This window comes from Anopheles stephensi, chromosome X (genome assembly GCF_013141755.1).
Source record: "Anopheles stephensi strain Indian chromosome X, UCI_ANSTEP_V1.0, whole genome shotgun sequence".
NCBI classification, from domain to species: Eukaryota; Metazoa; Arthropoda; class Insecta; order Diptera; family Culicidae; genus Anopheles; species Anopheles stephensi.
Window position 1 is genome coordinate 9,640,832 of NC_050201.1, and position 20,939 is coordinate 9,661,770.

A 20,939-nucleotide genomic window follows, 5' to 3' on the forward strand; every position below is an offset into this window, starting at 1 on the left:
TTCGGGAGAAGGCAGAACCGTTTCTCCGACAATACAAACCCCCGGGGGTGTTGTTTTTAACTGTGCGAAATGGGAAAGGGGCGCACGTACCGGCAAGGATCGATCGCGGGTAATGAAGAGAGCTGGACCTGGCAACAAAAAAAAATGGGTTGACTTTGTTGTCGTTATTTAGGACGCGCCCTCCCGACTACCGGTGCAAATACCGGTTGCCGAATTGATTGAGCGTTCACCGTGCAAACGGTGGTGAGTAGTCCGGGGGTGAGAAAGAGTACGCGGCAGTTGGAGCGGGAGCTGCAATGTGTGCCAGTGTTTCCTTTTCATTAGGATCATCCCCGAACCGTACCGTTCCGGAGTTGGCCGGAGCGGCTTTTGCCTTGCCAGATTGTGCTGATTGTATCCTTTGCCCTCTCACGGGTGCTCGTGTGGTCTCGCTCGCACACCAACACGAACGGCAATCGGAGCTCTGGGTCCTTAATCCTCCAGGATCACGATCACGATGGGTATGGTGGACGCGGTGGGCACGGGGAACAGAGAGTGGCGGGGAGGGTTTGTTTTGCAAGCTGCTGCCATGCTTGCATGTAAGTACCCGATGCCGATCCGTCAGTGCATCCTGAGCCCTGGTGGTGGTGTCAAACGGCAACGGCGCACAGAGAAAGGTAAAAGTCCGTAAACCGTGTTAGTGCGCTGGGCCTCCGATGCTGGGCCACTGCCGATATGCTAATGCTATCGATCGATGTTGCCCGACCGTGGCCAGGTAACGAAAGCAAGCCTCAAACAATGGCAGGCGAAGAAAAGTGAAAAGCAAAACAAAAAAGAAGCTTTGAAGCTACTTGAGGACGCAGTAATTATCATCATTTACCCAGTTGAAGCTGCATTGTTCACGCTGAAAAGGAATCCTTTCCTCTTTAACCCCTCCCCTCTCCAACCCTCCGCTCCCTGTTCCATCGTAACCCTGTTTGGATGGGGTTTAAATATTAAAAATAATATTTATGATAAATTATACCGAACTTGAGCGAAGAAATTTGCACGCACCTTTTTTGCGGTTCGGAAGCAGGAAGCTGTTTGTGTATCTAATTCACACAAGTACATCGGAGGGGTAAAAGGAATAACATGTACGAATCAATTGCCCGCTGAGTAGAGGTTTGTGCGGGACCAGAATGAATATGTTTCTGCTGTGCTTTACGGTGTGACTTCGGATTCAGGCCACGCGCTCTGCATCGAGAATGAAACTGTAACTAGTCTTACAAAGTAGGTTTATTAGGACATGTAGTGATAGTACAGACACTATCTTATAAGCCCTAGTTGAAGATAAGAGAATGATGACAGTCAAATGTCAGTCAGTAGCGCAAGAGTCATCACAATCACAGGGTTGGTCTCGCTATATACAAGGCTTCCGAGGTAGGTTCTAAGAGGCCTTTAGTTACGGATCATTCTAGGAGGGACATTTATATCTACTCTATCTAGTAGATCAGGTGCTTCTATGATTCCCACGAGAAGCATAGACACGAGGATGCTTTGGGCATTATCGCATATCTTGGCAAGTTTATATAAGTCCCTAGGTTTAGGACATCAGACTACAGAATGTCACCAGAATGATCGCCCAGAATGTGTCCCAGGGATATTATAGCTGAGGACCAAATGCTCTACGTAGAACACGACTTTGACATACATTTTGCGACAGATATTTTAAGGTCGTTATGTATGCACCACACGCTGGAACGTTTTAAGTATACTAGATAGTCCAAGATGTACGGGACGGGCCGGAACAGCACAACATCGTCAGCATGTAGTAGTCATTCAGCCTCAGTAATAGCATTAGTAACATGTTTGATTTAGGCTGAGAAAAAGAACGCCAGAAGTACTCTCCAACTCGCATGCAGAACCATGGTGGTGCATAGGTGTGGGATCTCAACCAATGTAACAGAGGAGCAGAGAAGTCAAGTCACGCGAGCTAAACTGCTAGTAGGCAATCAAATGCTGCCATAGTTCAAATCAGGCGGTAATAGCTCAGCTATCGATAATTGTGAAGAATTTAAGAAAGAATAATTAGTATTGAGAACTCAATTTCAAAACAAATATTGACGATACTTCCATCAAGTATAATCCATCCGAAATTAAATCAATCCGAAAAAGCATCAAAAGCATTTTAATTTACATAAAGAATGGCAGAAATGGAATCATTGTTTTAAAAAATTCTGAAAATTATATAAAAATGAAAATTTGCGACACAAAACACCTCAAAAACTGAATCCGAAACGATTTCTTGATAGACCGTATGAATGGCCTGTCCTGGTCCGGCTGTGTGAAACCTGGCAGAGTCATCGCCAAAATCTGTGATTGACACATTGCCCAGTACAGGGGTTTACTATTTTTCTTTGGACTCAGGAAGCGCAAACATTAGTTTTCTATAATCTAATCTCGAGTGTGTGAAATATTATTTCAATTTTGTTTTATAAAACCAAATTTATTGTTTCGAGCGATATCGCTAGGGAACATTTTGGGAAATGTGTCTAAGGAAACTTTGACAATAAGCTTATCAAGTTTCTAGTTTTTTGTGAACCTAAACGTTGTCTTTCATCTTTGCTAAATCAACAGAAAAGCGTAAATCTAATGTAAAAATAAGCTTGTAAAGTATTAAAGAATATTGGAATCTATAGCAAAATTAGTACTGCTGTTCGTCAGACTATGCTCATTAAACTACAAAATAAATCAAACTTAAAAAATATTCCATAACCGTATATATTAGTTGTTAAATATTCTACCTCTAAAACAATAGTTTTAGCATCGTTAAATTTGTAACTAATTTCTCATGAGTTTAAAGCTAAAATTTTGCATTTTCTTTACAATTTTAAATCACACTAAAAACCCATTTCTAGGTATCCGAGTTTGGCATTTGAGTCACTGTCTGTAGCAAAAACAAATGAGGGACTGCTAGTGAATTTGTTCTGACTATTTTTTAGTGTAGTAAAAAGTCTCTCGAGTGTGATATTGGTTGGCAGATACAATTATGTGAGATAGTTTTTCAAATAATATGGAACAAAAGCGCAAATGATTGTTTTCTATTAAAAATAGTTAATAAAATCTCGCTGGACCACTGGACCTCTGTAGTATGGGGACCCCTGGCTTAGTGTAAATGTGATTGCATACACACAGGGGCACTTAAATTAAGCGCTCATTTTAACGATATTTGAATGCAAATTTAAATCAAAATCGTTTTTTTAAATAATATTTGCAACTTTATTTGCAAAACAAAAAGATATTCAAATTGCAATAATAATAAAATAATAGCCCAAAACAAAACTACAAATAAATCGTTTTTCGCTCGTAACCTCCGAAGCAATAATGAGCTATAATAATGACGTTAAAAAGCATAAAGTCTTCCCCCGCTTCAAACCAACACCAGATGTGTCCTAAGGTGCGGACACTTGCTCCGGCCACCGAACCCGGCTCCCGGTGTGTACGGAGTCGTTTAGCACTTCATAAAATCGATCATAACAAATCATAAATCACGCGCCCCGGGAACAACCCGGGCAAAACAGCGGCAGGGACAAATATCCGTAGTGGCCCACCGCAAAAACTCCGGTTGTCCGGTTGGGTCGGTTGGTCCCTTATTTTCCGGGCAAACGGTACCGAATGCGGGGCGCAATCCCAGTTTTAGGGTCCTGCTAGACGAGGTGCAGACAGGCCGTAATCCGCAATAAATGATTGCCCTTTGGTTTTTTCTTTTCCTCTGGGGAAGTTATGGTGGGATTGGGCTGGGTGGATGCTGTACTCTCCGGATGCATCGACACAATGAATAGACGACGTCAAACTTTTCGGTCGCCCTCTTCGAAACAAATTGGTGCCAATAATATACATACACACACACACCCGTACACATGTTCATTCTCCTCTTGGGCTGGGCCATGTTTCTTGGCTTTCAGGTGGCATTTTTTTGCTTTTCTTTGGCTGAAAAGGCGACACAAAAGCAGGGCTGTTGTGTTGTTGAGGTTATGTTTCTAGCTATCATTATTATGCGTCCCGGGGGTACACACACACACACCCATACATGCAGACAGGGCAGGATCAGAAGTAGAACTCAGGAACCCTGATGAGTGTCTCACAATTCAATATAGGAACAATACCGAAGGGAGAGAGAAAGAGAGAGAGAGAGTCCGAAAGAGAGATGTATATCGCCATCGTAAACGTTTCAATAGGCGATAAACATTACCGGCAGCAGGATGACCGTAAACACCTTTGCCCGGGAGGTCCTCCGAGGAGGGATGAAATGAAGAAATTATGATTTTATGACAGCTTAAAAAATTACCTCCGGCCTGCTTGATGCCACAGCCACAGCCTCTTTATTGGGCGGGAAGGTACAATCGCAATGAGAGCAGTCGGGTTGTATTTACTGTCATCCGGGAGCCAGTTTCATCATTTCCAGCCGGTTCCATTCTTGCTTTCCGGAGCCGGGAACCTGGGCAAGCGGTGTTTTACGACTTGGCCCCGGTAAATGCTTACTGCTCGGTGTAATTGCACACTATGGGACATGGGTGGTTTACGTTTGCACCGGTATGTGTGACTATTGTTTTTACCACTGTCATTATCTCCTGTACCCGGCGGCGTATGCCTTCTACTCTAGTTTTTTTTTGTCTATGTGTGAAAATTATTGTGTTTTTGTTTTCGAGAAGAAACTCGAAGTGAGGAATTTCCTTTCACGAAAAAAATATCGTTTTTTACGAGTCAATTGACAATGCTTGGTTCAAGGATTGTTTGCAACGTTTCTCAATGGTCAACGGGAATGCGAATGACACAATCGACTTCAACCGGACAATATTGATTACAAATTATAACGATTGCAATTGTATTGTATAGAAAAATCTAAAATCTCCTCAAACATTTAAAAAAATTCCCTCAAAACTACAAAGAGTGCATTAAAAAAGAAATTTAAAAAGAATTATTGTAAAAAAGATTTATTGAACCTGGACTGAAATTGTAAAAAATGGTTTTCAAACTATTAAAAAGAAAAACAAATACACACATACAAAAGAACGAAAATATAACAATAATATAAAACAGTTAACATACAAGAAATTATAATTTTAATTAATAACAAGTATTTTATTAGCAAAAGTCGAAAAATCAAGTATTATCTGTATAAAAAGTACTAAAATGAAGGTAAACATTTATAGTCTTCAGTTTTAATCGAAACTTGAAGAATAATCCGTTGCGTATATAAATGGCAATTCACACGGCAGGACCGGGGTTCAAGTCTCAACTGAAGCGTGAGTGAGTGAGGACTGACTATCCAACTATGCGGTATCAATAAGTCTAGTAAGTCAAAAATGGCAGGCCTAAGATGTCGTTTGGCCACGAAATAAGAAAAATAAATATGAATTTTATCAATTTTCATAAAAAAATTCTAAATTTCAGCAAAGCTTTATATTTTATTTCTTAAATAAAATCTTCTTCTTACTCCAGCACAGTTGGGAATGGGTATGGAAAAAATCCATTTATTCCATTGCCAGTATAAATATTTTTTTCAAAATGTTATTTTATACCCTTAAAATCTGACTCGTTGAGAATCGTTCGTTCAGAAAGAGAATGGAAAATGGAATATTATGTGTGAAAGCGGGACTCAAGCACGAACCAAAGCAAAATAGAAAATGGATAAATTTTATTAAAATTTGAGAAGTACGAATTGCTTCGTGTAAATTTCATTCAAGTCATTAAAATATTTGAAAATTACATTACTGTGCATATAAATTTGAAAAAGAATACAACCCGCAGCGAATGCGAATGATAAAATAAAAAAATCTATGTTTAAATTGGACAAACAAATATTTGACAAATGAAATAATTTGAGCAGTAAAAATAAAAAAAAGGTTATAATTTTACTGATCACAATAACGAGTAAAAACAACTAAGCAAAACTTTTTTTAAATCTCTAAAATCGGGTGGTCGAGTAGGGTCAGTAGAGAAAAAGAATGGAAATAAGAGTAAGTTTTTGTTTTGAGTAAGGACAAGTTAAATAAAAACATAAGAAAGAAGAATTTAATGATATAAATTCTATACGAGTTATTAAAATATTCGAAAAATGTTATATTCTTACAGTAGAACTCAAGACTGATAAAATTCGTTGCGGAAGCCAACATAAAAATGCCTTATTTTCTGTTCAAACTAGATAAAATGAATGAAAAAAGTAGATCAAAACTAAACAAATTAGAAAATCATCATTAAGATAATAAATTAAATTATTTAAAGTTTCCGATGGCTGTTGAAATAATAAAACTTTCCGAATAATAATTATAAAGAGGCCTACAAAACAAATCGCGTTCCCATCATCCTTTCAAGTTGCTGCGTGATGCAAGCTAATACTTAACGTAACCACTCTGTTAATCTTTGCCGAACTGATTTTTTCCCTCCGCCCCATTTTACCAGCACTGTGACATCAATTTAGTCCAATTAGTAACACCAGCTAATGTGTCGCGCCATCGAAAAGGGTCGTCTCGCGACGGGTGATCGGTCCTCACACCGCTTTTCCGCGAGCTAGTGTCAAGTCCGGGGAAACACCCGCAGCACTTCTTGAGAAATGTATGGGCGCCGAAACCGTATTCCCACCGGGGGACACGTTCATCGCCAGTTGACATCGTAAAAACGTGTCGAAAAATCAAAAAACCCAAACCCCGCACGCGTGATGGGTACACGCGTGACTGATGTTTGAAGTAGTGATTAAAAGCAAAAACGAGTCGCATTAGGAACCCCGTCCGGCAGGATGATACAATTTGCGGGGTTTTGCCGTGCGCCGTTGACGCCCGAGCGACGCAATGTTTGCCGATAAATGGTGCTGATATTGGCTGCGGAACACCCTGCGCCCGTGTACTTGAGATGCGGACCATTGTTTAGCTGGTGGCTGCCACTGTATCGATGCCAGGGTACGATTGCATACTTCAAAGTGCTAACGGTGTCGAATGTTACCTTCCGTATGCAATGAAAGAAGAGAAAAGGAGAGAGGGATAGGGAGTTGGTTTGAGAGGAGACGAAAACCTCTTAAAATGACAGCCTAAGTTGATAAATCGCATTAAAACCGTTACCGACTCACAAATTTTATTAAAAAAGTTTTCTTGGAAGTAATGGTGTGGATTTTATTAAATGGCATTTTATTAAATGGCGATTAAACTGTTAATTGAATTGATTAAAGTAATTTTCGAAGTAAGATTTCAGAACGAATTGGAAGCATCAGACTACCTTTACCAAAAACAAATTTTGGATGAATGTTAAAATGAATAGCTACTCTCTTAAGTGCCGGCTATATATCATGATTTTATTGGCATGCCATTCTACTAACTCAAACATGGCTTATACAGTGCGCGGCAAAACTATATGATTTGTTTTTATAAAAAAAACTATAAGCAGATGGAAGTTATCCTGATTTTCAATGCCTATTTTGGATTTTTAATCACTTTTCTTGATAAATTATTCGATTTTGAGCACATTCCGTGTATTTTTTTTTTATAAAATACAAATAGATTTTTAGCATGAAAGAAATTGCTTAGATATTTCTAAATATTTTTTAAAGCTTTTAAGGTTGCGATACAATATTTAGAGACTAAATATGATGCGATTTACCGAATTATTTAATTAGTTGTAAAATGATTGAAAAGGTAAAAAATACATCAAAAACATTTTTTACATCAATTGAACTACACCTCGTATTAAAAAAAAAAATTAAATGGTGATACCCCAAGAATAGATTTTTTTCTATTTTGGGTGTGACAAACGACCTTATATTGCTGTCCATCGTATTTTAGAAATATTTTCATAAGAATGACAAAAAGTGAACCGCCGTTTATTTTTCCGTTTGAAGCAAAACTATTTTCCTTTTCACAAGACCATTAAATAAGCATCAGAAAAAAAAAATCGGATCGCTATTTTATAGGATTTAAAAAATCCTATTGTTTTGTCTGGAACTGTAAGGATGCAATTTCATAGTTTTTGCGATATTAGGTTTTTGTAAGCATACCAGCAAACTAAACTCATAAACCTCAACATTCAGTGTTTTGCATCATCTTGAAGGTTATTTTTCGTATACGGATTTTTTTGAATATTGTAAGCTTTTTGTCACAATTTCGAATCTATTAGATAATTTGGAAACCTGATGCTCTAAATTGATTTGACACCTAAAAATATTGTAATAATTAATATTTAATTATTTTATTATTAATATTTTATATCTTATAAAAAATCAGCCTTAATTCGATGATACGTCGTTTTTAATAAATTAATATCAATTTACACTTGAAACACAGGAAGCCTAATTATATTTTTTTTTACATTCCTTACTCAATGCATGACTAAATAAGTCCTTTTTTCGTTCATATAAGTTTTGCCACTAGAATTACATCCTTCCATGCTTTATAGTTAGTCCCATAAATATTATTTTTTACCTCTTGCGGATAGGACTGTCCGTATTGCTTTATCCCATATGTATAAGACACATAAATTCATAAATTTGCCAACTGTTCCCTCCATTACCATGCGAGCGCACGTTTCCTCCATTACGTGCGAATCAGCTAAGCAACTTTTGCTATTCAATAAAGGTAGATGAAATCGGATCTCTAGCAACGCCAAAGACCAATCGTACCATAATTGAGAGATCGAAAATGATTAAATATCGTAATAATAGCTCTTACAGGGAGTGTTGTTACGAAGACTAAGTCTACTTTTTTTTAAACTAGATAACAACAGATAGCATTTACCTAAGTGTTAGCTTAAAGCTGTATCGCTGAAGTATTTTGTACAAATTTGGAAAAAATAAAATAATGGAATAAAATGCTCCTAAATTTATGGTTCGCACTGAGGATTAATCAGGCTGTATATTAGAGCATTAAACCAAACGCTTCTAACGCACTACTAGAGGCTCATTAATGATGTTAGAGGACCGAAATACCGTCTTTCGCGTGACAAACTCATCCTCAAAGAAAATAAAATGTTTTTAAAATCAATATCAGTCCACTTTGATTTTCTCTACCCTCTTATTCTTCGGCTGGGGTTTCACGCGCTGGATGGATTTTTTGATTGCAACGGCAGAACCAATTAGTCAGCCTGTGCACACACACACACAAAATAAACCCGACCCGATCCCGTTTTTGCGCTAGGTATGTTAAGCCAATGTGCCAAAAAGCTACCTTTAAGACAGGCTTATCTGCAATTTTTTCCTTGTTGTCTTGTACTTTTTGGCAAGACAATTTCTTTCCGTTTCTTCTTGATTTTCTTCACATTTCTCTCACTCTCTTTCTACCTGTGTGTGTTAGAAAGTGGTTCGCACAATAGGTAAAATGAGAGAAATAAAAGTGAAAACACCGATTTGGCGAACCGGCAATGAAGTGAAAAAGGTAAGCGCACCGGGATGGCGAGTACAAAAAAAAAAATCGAGCCAAAAACTCATTACACGCCGCTTTTAAAAGCGAACGCGCGCGCACAACCTCTGTGGTCCAGACAATGGGTGGATTACACTAATTAGAAAGGAAAATATTGTGTGCAGAACCGTGTAGAAATGGGCGAAAACGTTAAACAATAGATCTTTTTTTGTGTGAAGCGAAGAAGGAGCAAAAAAAAACGGCGTTGAGAAACGAAAGAACGTACGGCAGTGGTAAGCCGTTTGGCTCAGACAAACAATGACAACTGTCAAATGATCAACCATGATTTTTGGACAAATTGTATTTCGATGCTGGTAGATGCGGCGTTGCATTGGGGATTTATTCTTTCGGTGTGTTTAATTGAAGGAAGGAATAATGCTGAGCCTGCAAATCGCCTCAGACGCTAAGATTGACCCGGATTGCCCAGTTTTTCCATTCGTCCATTTTGCAAACCAAAAAAAAAAAAATGCTGGTAGGCAATATTCCACCACTATCCCTACGGTCCTGCCTAAGGTCTCTTCTACATTCCTCAATATTAACTTCATGTCGAGATCACCTTAGGCAGTAGTTATACCTAACCGAAGTCGCAACAGGCTTTTGGTAGTCTGCATCAGGGGAAAAAAAACCCTCTCCTAAGCAAGGTAAAAACTGACATCCTGACAACGGCCATAAACACGAACGAGTTGCCTCCGGAGTTGTTCGAATGGTAAATCGGTTCACTTAATGACCGGTACACGACTGTGTGTGTGTGTGTGCGCGGTACAACCCAACAGCAATGGAGCTAATGGACGGGAGTTGTTGTTAAATGTTTGTCAAAATAAACCGCCCCCGGCGTCCAGGTACGGTCGCCAGCTCGATAGAGACCTAACAACTTCAACGCTTTATCTTCCGAGAGCGGTCCATACCTGGGCGGCCGCTAGAGACAGCGAGAGAGCGGACGGAAGATGCGCTCCAGCGGGTCTAGTTCCACTACCCAGCGGCCGTGGAGTACCCCGTCCGAACTAGCATACCGAACCGATGGAGAGCTGAACTGCAGGTAACGGTTCGCCGTACCCATTGAATATTGGAGTGTAATAAAGAATAAGTTACAATGGCACGGACCATTGTATGGTGTGCATCAAAAGAACGTTTGGCCCTGTTAACGCCCACCGGTGGATGTTAATGAAGGCATCTCGCTGTAGGAACGTACAAGAAAGAAAAAAATTGGCACGGGTAACGGACCTAGCGTGCGATGTCCATAAATTATGGGCGAATTGTTGTACGTAAATAAAGCGAAAGGACTTCGATACGGACAAACACACCCACACGTAATGCTTGTGAACGTCTAGCTTCATGATTTTGTCAAGAATCGAATGCTGCGACGCCGGTACCCGATTAGGTTAAAACGTTAGGTTCCAGCAACAATATCTCTGTACATTATGCCCGGTGTATGTCCACTCGCTTTTCTCAATCAGCTACAGTGTGCAGCGTACCTGGTGTAGCTTTTTTTTTCGTATTTCTTAATTACTCTCACCAGTTCTAGAATCAAACCATATCATTAGAAAAGAAGCCCTCCCGTACAGCACAAGGAATACCATTAATTGCTGTTTTGTCCTTTTCGTCCTGTGGCATGTTGACTAGCTGATGTCTTGCTTACCTTTTCGACGTAACTAGCCTGCCAGGAAGCGTTGTTTGGTAAGCATCACAAAGCAAAGGGGGAAAGAAACACACACACACACACACAACCTCCAGTTAACTACCACCGCCCGGTAGTGGCAACCATCACCTCGGATCTCTTACAGCCAAGTCTCTGGTGTGACTTCAAAGCTTTGTGCTTCTCGGAGCGCTTTGTGCCCGGCATCCTTGCCATTCGATTCTTTCCACCGATTTCCGATGGTGAGAACTCGGATTTTGCATACCTACGGTCCTTCTTTTTTTTTTTGTTCAGGATCCGGCAAACACAACGGTCCCGAAAATTGCTGTGGAGTGGGAACTTGAGCCTTACCGGTGAAGATGTCGAGATGTTGAATAGTCGACTGCGCACATCAAACCGATTCGGAATAGACGGAAGGAAAGCGGTACGCGAAGAGGAGCGTGTTCGAGGCCACAGATAAAGGACGGGAATGGTACTGGTGAAATATGATGAGGCGAAGACACACAAAGACCGAGCGCGCAAAAAAGGGCAGAAATGGAAAAACTATAGCCGAGCGGATGGAAATCCTCGTTCCTTAACTTCGCGTAAATCCGTTCCATTGAAGCTTTCCGAGTAGTAGTGAGCCGCCTATTGAAACTGGCCGGAGCTTAGGAGTCTGGTAGAAGGTTGGTGCCTCTGCCTCTTGGAAGGTTCGTTGTTCGCTTCTGCCGCCTTGTGTGTATGTGTGTTTTTTTTGTTGTTGTTGTTGCTTGCTGCTTCGTCCCTGTTTCCCGGGTGAACCGATTTCCCACCGTCAGCCGGTGTCCTGATACCGGGCATGGAGGTGCCTGCGGGCATTCGGAAGCGCTCAGGCGTGTATATGTATATCATGAAGGTGATGCGATTGAGATAAACGCAAAATGCGCTGTTTACACATGCGTCCACGGCTAGGACTCGAGCAGTTCTAGTGGCTTCGTTTCACGGTTATCCCGCAGTAAGATGACAAAATGAGCACATTCAATAACAACACAGAGCAAAACAACAACAAAAAAAATCTTTCAAGAAATTCTTCAACTCCGAGAATACGGGGGCAGTACCGGGCTGGATCGTCTTTCTCGAACCACCTTCGAGGGAGCGTGGAGTTGTGTTGCGTTGCTTGACTTGTGCGCTTTTGTCTGGTGATGGTGTACATTTACAGTGAGCCACAGGACAACAGCAACAGACAAAAAAAAAAGGCCCGTACGAGAACCCTTACCCTATACAAAGTGCGGAGTGCACGATCATTATCGATATGGAGTTTTTGTGCGCTGCCCCGGTTCCCAACGGTTGCACGGCGGAAGACGCGCTGCGTTGTCAGTCAATCAACAGATGAGTCCTTCAGCAGTTTGCCGGTGCAAAACACCGTCCCACCAACGAAAAGGACCCCCAAAAGAAAGGGTGTGCCTCACACAAAAGGGGCAATGCAATGCGTGGAGAACCACGCATCTCGAGAACCTGGAATTCGGTGTGCTTTAATTCAATTCAAAGCTTATCCGCGCCTTCTTGTTCAGCTCGATTGGATTGGGAAGAGTGGTAGCGTTTTTTTTTTAATTGACGATGTAGAACGTTCTGCGTTCTCATATTACATACCATATTTCGTGTTGGTAAGACTGAACGATGTTAAAATTGACTCTTTTTACAATAGATCAAATGGTTGTTTGAGACACCCAAAGAATCTATAAATATACGAAACGATATCCATTGATCGTGCTGTAAAGGAGCAATTAAGGTTATAAACTTAGCGTCTTTTAAGCTCAAAATATCATTGAGGATAGATAAGCTAGGCTCAAGATATCTCTCCTACAGGTTGTCCGGATATCTTGGTACCAGTCTCGGATCAAATGGACGGTGGGGCAAGGGTCTCGTCGGCTATATGAGTGGAAGTATAATGATTTCTCATATAATAGGCTGGAGATATAGTAATACAGGCCTCCTATAAAAGACCTCCGATTGGGGTCTGGTGATCCGTCTGTAGGGTCTCGCCGAATAATATAAGTGGAACGAACAGCATGGATGTCACCCGTGTCAACAGATGTCCAATCCCATAACTCGATCTAGTAGAAGTCTCCAACTCCCATTTCGCTCAAGGCCTCCTTGGTGCCTGATCGGCCTCTGATATGTATAATTGTCGCTAAAGATACTACAGTAGTACATGAAATGACAGATTACTTGTCTATGTCACGCGAGATGCCGATCGACAGGCACAATCGACATGACTTTCAAAATTATCGACACTAACTGCACAAATTACGACCTCTTAGGACATGCCGGCCATATAATGGCTCACAAGACTTCATGATATCATGTAGTTGGATAGTCAGTCCTCACTATGCGGGAACGGCCCAGATGGTATTTGAACCTCGGTCCTGCAGTTTGAACGCCGGCGTAGCTTTCGTATCTATCATCGAGCCGCCCACTCATAGATTCTTCCAATAAAATTTAAAAATGACTCTACTTGGCTTAACGACTTACAAGGTCCTGTCGGCCATATAAGGGCTCACTAGACTTCATGATATCTTGTTGGTTGTATAGTTAATCGGTCCTCATTATCGGGGACAGATTTACAGGATCTAGTTATCAAACTCTTCTACATATCCTTCTTTTAGCACTACACCCTCAGCAGGCCTCACTTTGCTATTTCTGGCTTTCCTTGACTTCATGTGACCTCCGGTGAGATAGTCAGTTCTGCGCAAGGGAAGACAGTCTGGAACGGTTAAAGCATACGGATTTAAAAGGCTAGATTCCTAGTTAGCGTTTAAATACATTGATTTTGGTAACTAATTCATCTAAAAACTTTAAATGTAGTCGCGAAAACCCTTAATTAGGGTCCCATCACTAATGATCATAATGATGCATATTAATGCGCCGTAAATGATGACATCACAATTTTACCACAAAAATCTTCCGAACTAAGCTGCTGCTCTGATATCCCTGTTCCCAAGCGCAGCTCACCAAGGGGTCGACAGGCTGGCTGGCATCGACACGGACACAAATCTCCTGCTGTGCGAGGATTTACCGTCCATGGCAAAATGGCGGCTGGGATGGGATGAATGGGATGAATCTCCCGTCTGTCGAAAAGCACGGCAAAGATGCGCGTGTGTGAGTGATGTATACCGGGACTGTTTTCTCATTTTTTCTTTCGGCATTTTTTTTTGCCACAAAATTTTGTCTTATTAAAGAGACATTAACGATTGCTTAAATTGCTTGTTTAGAGTGTTTGTTTATTCGTACCACCGTTAGCAGTTGTTTCACATTTAGATATAGTTTTGTTTGTTGTTTTTGTATCAACTATTAGAAACAAATGTTTCCCAGTAGCTAACACATTCCCTGTACAGTTTTTTAACGACGGATCTGATCTGACACGTAGACATAGAGAAGGGAAATAAAAACATATTTAGGTTTTTGTTTGAATCCTCAATAGTTCGCTCTATTTATCGCTCTTAAGAAGTTAACATTATTAAACCTTAAAGTCTATCTCGTCTAACACTATTATTGTCTACCGTTTACATGCCGTTTTCACGCAAACTCGCTACTCGGGAAGGCTTCTCCAGTAATGGCAAAATAAAACAGAAACGGGAATCGGGACCCGCACCTAGCAAGTCAATCACAGATAGTTTGCGATCCGTACACCGCAAGGAATCTCGGATCGTGTGTGTGTGTGGGGGGGGGGGGAGGAACGTTTGAAGTTCACTTTACTTTTGTCGGTAGAAGTCGAGCAACAGCTTTAGCAGCGGAGCCGGCCCGATGTTGCGCCGGAAGAACAGTTCCTCGATCGTGTAGCTGGAGACGTTGCGCAGTACGGGCAGGAGTTGCAGCAACGTCCGGTACCGGTTCGATGGTCCCGGTCGGCACGTGCTGATGTAGGAGGCGAGCGCCTCCTTCGCACTTTCCTCCAGCGCCCGGACCGTCGCTATCTCACTGATCGATTTGGCTGACCCGGCGGAAGAAGCGGTCGTCACGTCCGAACCATCACTGCTCACGCTGGAGATGCTCGTTTCCGCATCAAACTCACTCTTGTACAGGACGATCGCCCGGAGATAGACGTACTCGTTCGGGTCGACGCGCAGCGCCGCCAGTTGGGCGAGAATTTCCTGAAAGATCTCGACCTCCTTCACGAGAAACTCGCTCACGTTACCACTCTCGCCCCGGTTGTTGTTGAGGTACTCGTAGGCGATCAGCAGCTGGCTGAAGTTGATCGGCGCCAGGTACTGGGCGACGGCCAGTATGAAGAACTCGCGCCACGACTCCTCGAACAGGACGAGCTGGTCCGCCATCGGGAGCTGAATGAACGGCGTAAGGCTCTTGAGGAAGTTCACGTTCATGAACAGTAGCTGGGCGGCCGATTCCCGTATCGCGTCCACCGCCACGAGCGGATGGGACGCTTGCATGCCCGGGAAGAGTACGGGCGGCGGCAGATACGGAGCGGTGGTGGTCGGTGCCGACGGAGGCGGGGTAAGGAATGGATTGCGACCGAGCGACAGATCCAGCCCCATCGACGGTTGATGATGGCCGTGGTGGTGGCCGTGGTGATGTGCGTGATGATGTCCGTGGTGTGGAATCGGAATGCCGGGCGTTAGCATCATATCGTGCCGCAGTGGCGAATCCTTCGAGATGAACAGGGCCATCTGCTTGCGGAGTGTGGAGCTGCGTGGACCGCGTTCGTGCTGTACCGCGTCCTTGTTCATGCCCACCTCGAAGCACTTCTTCAGCCGGCAGGCCCGGCACTGGTTGCGGTGCGTCTTGTCCACCACGCACGGTACCTCGGACTTTGACTTGCACACGTACTGGCGGCTGCGGCGAATCGAGCGCTTGAAGAACCCGGCACAACCGTCGCAGGCGTAGATGCCGTAGTGTTTGCCCGAGCTGTGATCCCGGCATACCTTGCACGGTACATCGTACAAGATGCGGCCTGTCAACAAGAGAAGAGAGCGCACATTAGATAGGAAACTTTTTTGTTTGCTTCAGAATTTCTTTGCTTTCGGTTGCCAACACAAAACGGTTCCGTTCCGATTTCACATCCCGATCCCTTTTTCCACAATGCGACTAACTGACGGCGACACTTGAAACCAAGAGTTCCAAGCGGTAGGGCCCAGAAGCATAAGCAGAAAAGGGGGAACATATCCAGAAAAGCAGTACAATCAACCGGAAGTTGCTCACGTTTGTGCTCACAAAAGCGCTAACGTGCCGAGGCCGTTTTTTTTTTGCGGGCCCATCGTAAGACGACACCGGTGGCATCGAAACACGTTGGCAAAGCTTGGCGGAAACATGAGCAACGGCCAGCAACACGTTGGCACACGCCTTCTTCCGGGCGTCTTCACGATTAAAACATTCAAATGGGCATCCTGCAAGCGATGGGCCATTTTTTGTTTCTGTGCTGCCGTGGGAAAGGAAACACTCGGAAGGGTTCGGAATGGAGGTTTATAGCTTGGGCTATTCGGTTGTACACTTACTTGATGAGGCGGGAATTCGCATATGATTGTAGCGCGGATCGATCAGCTCCGGTGAGCTGACGGGCGATTGCATTTCCTGGCCGCGTTCTTGCGCCGTTGGTAAGCTGCTGAACATCATCTAGCTATCGAGGTGTTGTAGGCTGCCGAACGTGTTGGAAGCAGCTGCACCCGGTGGTTGATAGTTTGATGCGTGATAGTTGATCGTGAGACGGAAGATTCACACTGAGTAGCTGAAGTTTAGCTTTAGCACTGTATCACTGTCACTGAATGCTTAAGCCGACACAGCACTGCAAAAGTTCTAGAGTTCACTTGCAGCTCGGAAGCGCTGTCTGTCGTAGTTCACGAACGGTAGTCACTGGTGTTGTCGGCACCACTGCGCACGCTGAAGGTTCGAGGACGATTGATCCACTTTCGGCACGGTGCGCCTGTTTTAAATGGCACCGGCATGTCCTTCTAATCCTGTGCCGCATCGCACACCAATACCAATGCCGCAGGAGCGGACCCCTTTTTGAATGTGAATATCCTTGGTAGCAAAAAAAAAAAGGGAACGAACAACACCGATTGGTTCCCGTACCCCTGGGCCGTTCACAACATAAACCCGCATGCGCCCTACCTCCCTAACGCACACACACACAAGGATAACGGCGCAAGGACGTTATGTGAATATAAGTCCGTGCTGGCGGTACCGGTGCCAACCAGCAACCAAAACAAGCAAAAATAATAGGGCGGTACCTGCGCAACCAAGATTCATTCTCGTCACGCGGGGCTTCGTCAACGGACGCACAGGTACAAGGATCGGAGGATGTATGCGCTCGTTTGAATGAACAGCCGGGCGCACGGGGCGGGTAAGCAAAACGGCGGTGCGTGAGGTTGAGATGATTACAAACAAAGCGCTCACAGATTCTGCAACGGCCAACGCACAACAAACATGAACGGAGAAGCGTCACAGTGGCTGCGCGAATGAACGGCACAGCATCATCAATAATCATAATGAGAGCAATAAACAACAGAAAAGAAGGGGGCAAAAAAGGAAGCATCTACATCGCCTATTGGAGTGTTGGTGTTCAGGTGCCCGTTACCGGGTAGAGGGTATTGGGGGTTGACATTTTTTCGTTTGCTTGCTATTATTTTAGAGCTGGCTTTGTAGCGGCTGATCTGGTCGGCTTGATTGTAACGTATTAATAATTTATTTCTCGTGTAGATTTAAAAGACCTAACATCACTCCTGACGTTTAATAAATTGAAGTATATCCTTTCGATCGCATGCTGATCCTATGAAGCAATTTCCACTAATTGCTTGCGTTTCGACCGTTCATTAACCACTGAAGATGGTCCAAGCAGGCAAGCAGTACTCTCGGTAGACGGTCAGTATGAAATATCCGGACTTGTGTCTTCTGAAGGATTCCCAGATAATGAAACAACCAGACCAGCGTCGGGATATAATTGGTTGGCGTATTGTTTGAGTTTTTGAGCTTCATGTCCATGTTAACATGGTGTTCTTCAGAGGCAAACGTCATCCCATCACGCTGGATTACGAAATATGGTTCAGAAGTTGTATGATGGCTTGGTCGATATCAAGTTGGCATGTGGCTCGGTATGTAGTGTATGTATGGCAATCGATCCTTACCGATCGGCCTTACCGGCGGAAGGCCTCTGTGGAAAGTGGAGGACTGGGTATGTCGAGAAGGTAGAAGTGTGTGTTTGGCGGGTGTGACCGATGCGAACGCGGGAAAGGACTCGTTGGATGTGGCTGGAATCGGGATCGTCCCAAGTTGCAGTGTTGTTCTTGATGGAACTGAGTTTCGTGCAGACGTGCAGAGTTTCCAACTACGTGGTATAATTATGTCTTGGAAGCCAGAAATGGCAGGCAAGACTCAAGAGGTCGGTAGGCCAAGAAGAGAGTCCTGAATGCTTTACTTCTGCTAGTTATCCAATTCAATAGGAAGTCTTTTTCTTGGCATTATTGATTCATTCTTGATTAATACTGACACGCACGAAGTTTCTCTAGCTGACCCCAAAGATTCAAGTTGCATTGAGTTTTCACTGCTTTCCGGCAAGTCATGTCGCAAAGATTTCTTAATTCACTTTGCGATATGAAATGCAGAACAGCTGTTGAAACTTTCTCCCATTTGAATCTCACTAGGGTTTTTAAAACTCGTTGTAATGTAAATTCTTACTTATCGGAGGGTTACAACTGCGTCTTGGCCTGCTGCAATAATCCTCGATGCCGCTTACGGTTGAATGTCATCGTCTGCCAATCCATGATCCATTCTGGTCGTTCAGACGGGCGCAGCAACGCCATCACTCCATCTCAGTTTGGGCCTTCTCTGTCCTCGGGGAAGAACTAAAAGGGCTATATGGGCTGGGTTGTCCGGTGTCTTTCTCCTGACATGACCAGGTATTAGAGCTTGCTGGAGTAGTTGATCTCCAACCCGAGGTTTAGTGCCGCTCGCACGATCCTTCGGTAAGCTGCTGTTACATAGGAGAACCTCAAACCAATTATGTCTCTGTCAGCGGCGTATGCCAGAATCAGGATTGACTAGTAGAAAATGGTCCCCGAAGTTTCCACCTCCGAGTCACGGATGGCTCTCTCTTGCGCCTGCTTAAACGACCTGAACGATACAACGCCTTCAGCTATAAACGGAACGATTTCAGATCTCACATGCGTCTGACGGTTGGGAAACGATTGTAGTTGTCTGACAATCGTCTGATAATATCCGTAATTCGAAGTCTTTTAGTTGCGTGAGTTGGAAATTCCGATTGACGCATCTTGTAACAGGAAATATAAATAAAGCGACCTGGTACAAGTTGCATCAAACGAAATTTCAGCAAATTTGGGAGATCCAGAGGCGGAGACGACAACGTTGCCGGTCGTCATACAGCAGTTGCTTACGTTGCTTGTTGGACAAATAGTTGTCAGTTTCTTGTATATTGTGGTTAAGCATGGTTATATTGATGATTGTTCAGGAAAATATCAGACAATGCTCAAAATATCACGCTCAACGAAATATCCTCATCGTCTGAAACTTTCATGAGATTTTTTGAATCATTTAGGTTGGCAACACGCGTGGGACATACTATGTCTTGTCCATACGTTCTACTAGCTAAGGTGAAATCGTTGCCCGTCTGCAGAAGGCAGGGCCAGGAATCAAATCCCACCCGGAAAGCCGGAGTTGATTGACGAGATTAGAATACATTCTTCAATATTGTGGTTAAGCATGGTTAGTTGATGATTGTTCAGAAGAGTATCAGACATTATAGCATGCGAAAAGCAATATCAAAGAAAACCTTATCACACGTTGTACTGTCTGAAACTGTACTGAGAATTTTTGAATCAGCATAAGTCACCTGTGATCATCCAGTCGCGCCCGTCTCGCGGGCAGGCGGGTCCAGTCGAGCCCGCAGATCAGCTCATGTATTCACACAAGATTAACCCTCCTTGGGGACAATAACCAGAGTTTTGCTAGATTTAATTTTATTTGTTTCTTTGGCTAATATTTGGGTGCGATGTTAGCATCACCCGCGTCAAATGTATTTATGATAGTTTGAACATTGCAATCCCCACTATTTGTCTTTTTCTTCTTTCTTGTTACCGTAGCCAAAGTTTCGTTACGCACTGTTTTGCTGGTTTTATAATTGTCAGAAGTTGCTTCCTTTGCCAAACGAGCGGCTTCTATTGCATATTAAGATTCACGCAAGGTTGTATCCAACCCTCAGTTTTAAGCGTCTCAATTCCTTTCTCTAATGCGTTGGAAATCTCGCCTCCAAATCCACAAGAGATTGCGTGGACAAATCGCACGAATTACTCACATCCGCCTTTACACCCACCAAACTTTGTTTCTTCTCCAAACAAGTATCATACATAAACTTTTACTCTCACTGATAAGTCTGACATAAGCCATAAGTTCGCTTGAAGAATGTGGGGCGAAAAACCCGGGCGAAAAATACTTATTTATTTATTTATATTTATAGAATGACGGCTTGACGCCGTATTGTCAACACCGCATGTGTTGACTTTTACAAATTCACAAATTTTAACAAGGCATTTCCTCCCTGTTATTTGCCTTATCCCGGGCATGCTCGGTTAAACGACGGCGAAAAATACTTGCTATAATATCAAATCACAGCGTCCGTCCTATGATACACAAACACTTTCCACTCTACTAACAATATCCACTACGCTTCACCCGCGATGTCACGCACACATCTATACATATATCTACGAGTGACAGGACACGTATACGTAAATGAAAGGATCGTATGCTGAAGTCAACGTTGAGACGCTGATACCGGCACAACCCCCCTCGTTACCATAAACTTATTGCACGAAGATACACACTCTCACACACACTGAAGATACACTTGCAAAGAAACCAGAGCTAAACAGCCATTATACTGCAGTTGTCAACAGTCACTAAATTGATGTTTTGGTTGATTTGTG

General features: G+C 43.0%; 1 protein-coding gene across 1 annotated transcript; it reads right to left on the bottom strand.

The window, feature by feature from the left end:
• Positions 1-14,244: 14,244 nt before the first annotated feature.
• LOC118506206 (protein tailless) lies at positions 14,245-17,142 on the bottom strand. The gene is made up of 2 exons (XM_036043018.1): positions 16,500-17,142; positions 14,245-15,958 (listed from the first exon to the last, which is right to left on the bottom strand). The coding sequence occupies exons 1-2, from the start codon at positions 16,615-16,617 to the stop codon at positions 14,742-14,744; spliced, it is 1,335 nt and encodes a 444-aa protein (XP_035898911.1). The 5' UTR covers positions 16,618-17,142; the 3' UTR covers positions 14,245-14,741.
• Positions 17,143-20,939: the final 3,797 nt, after the last annotated feature.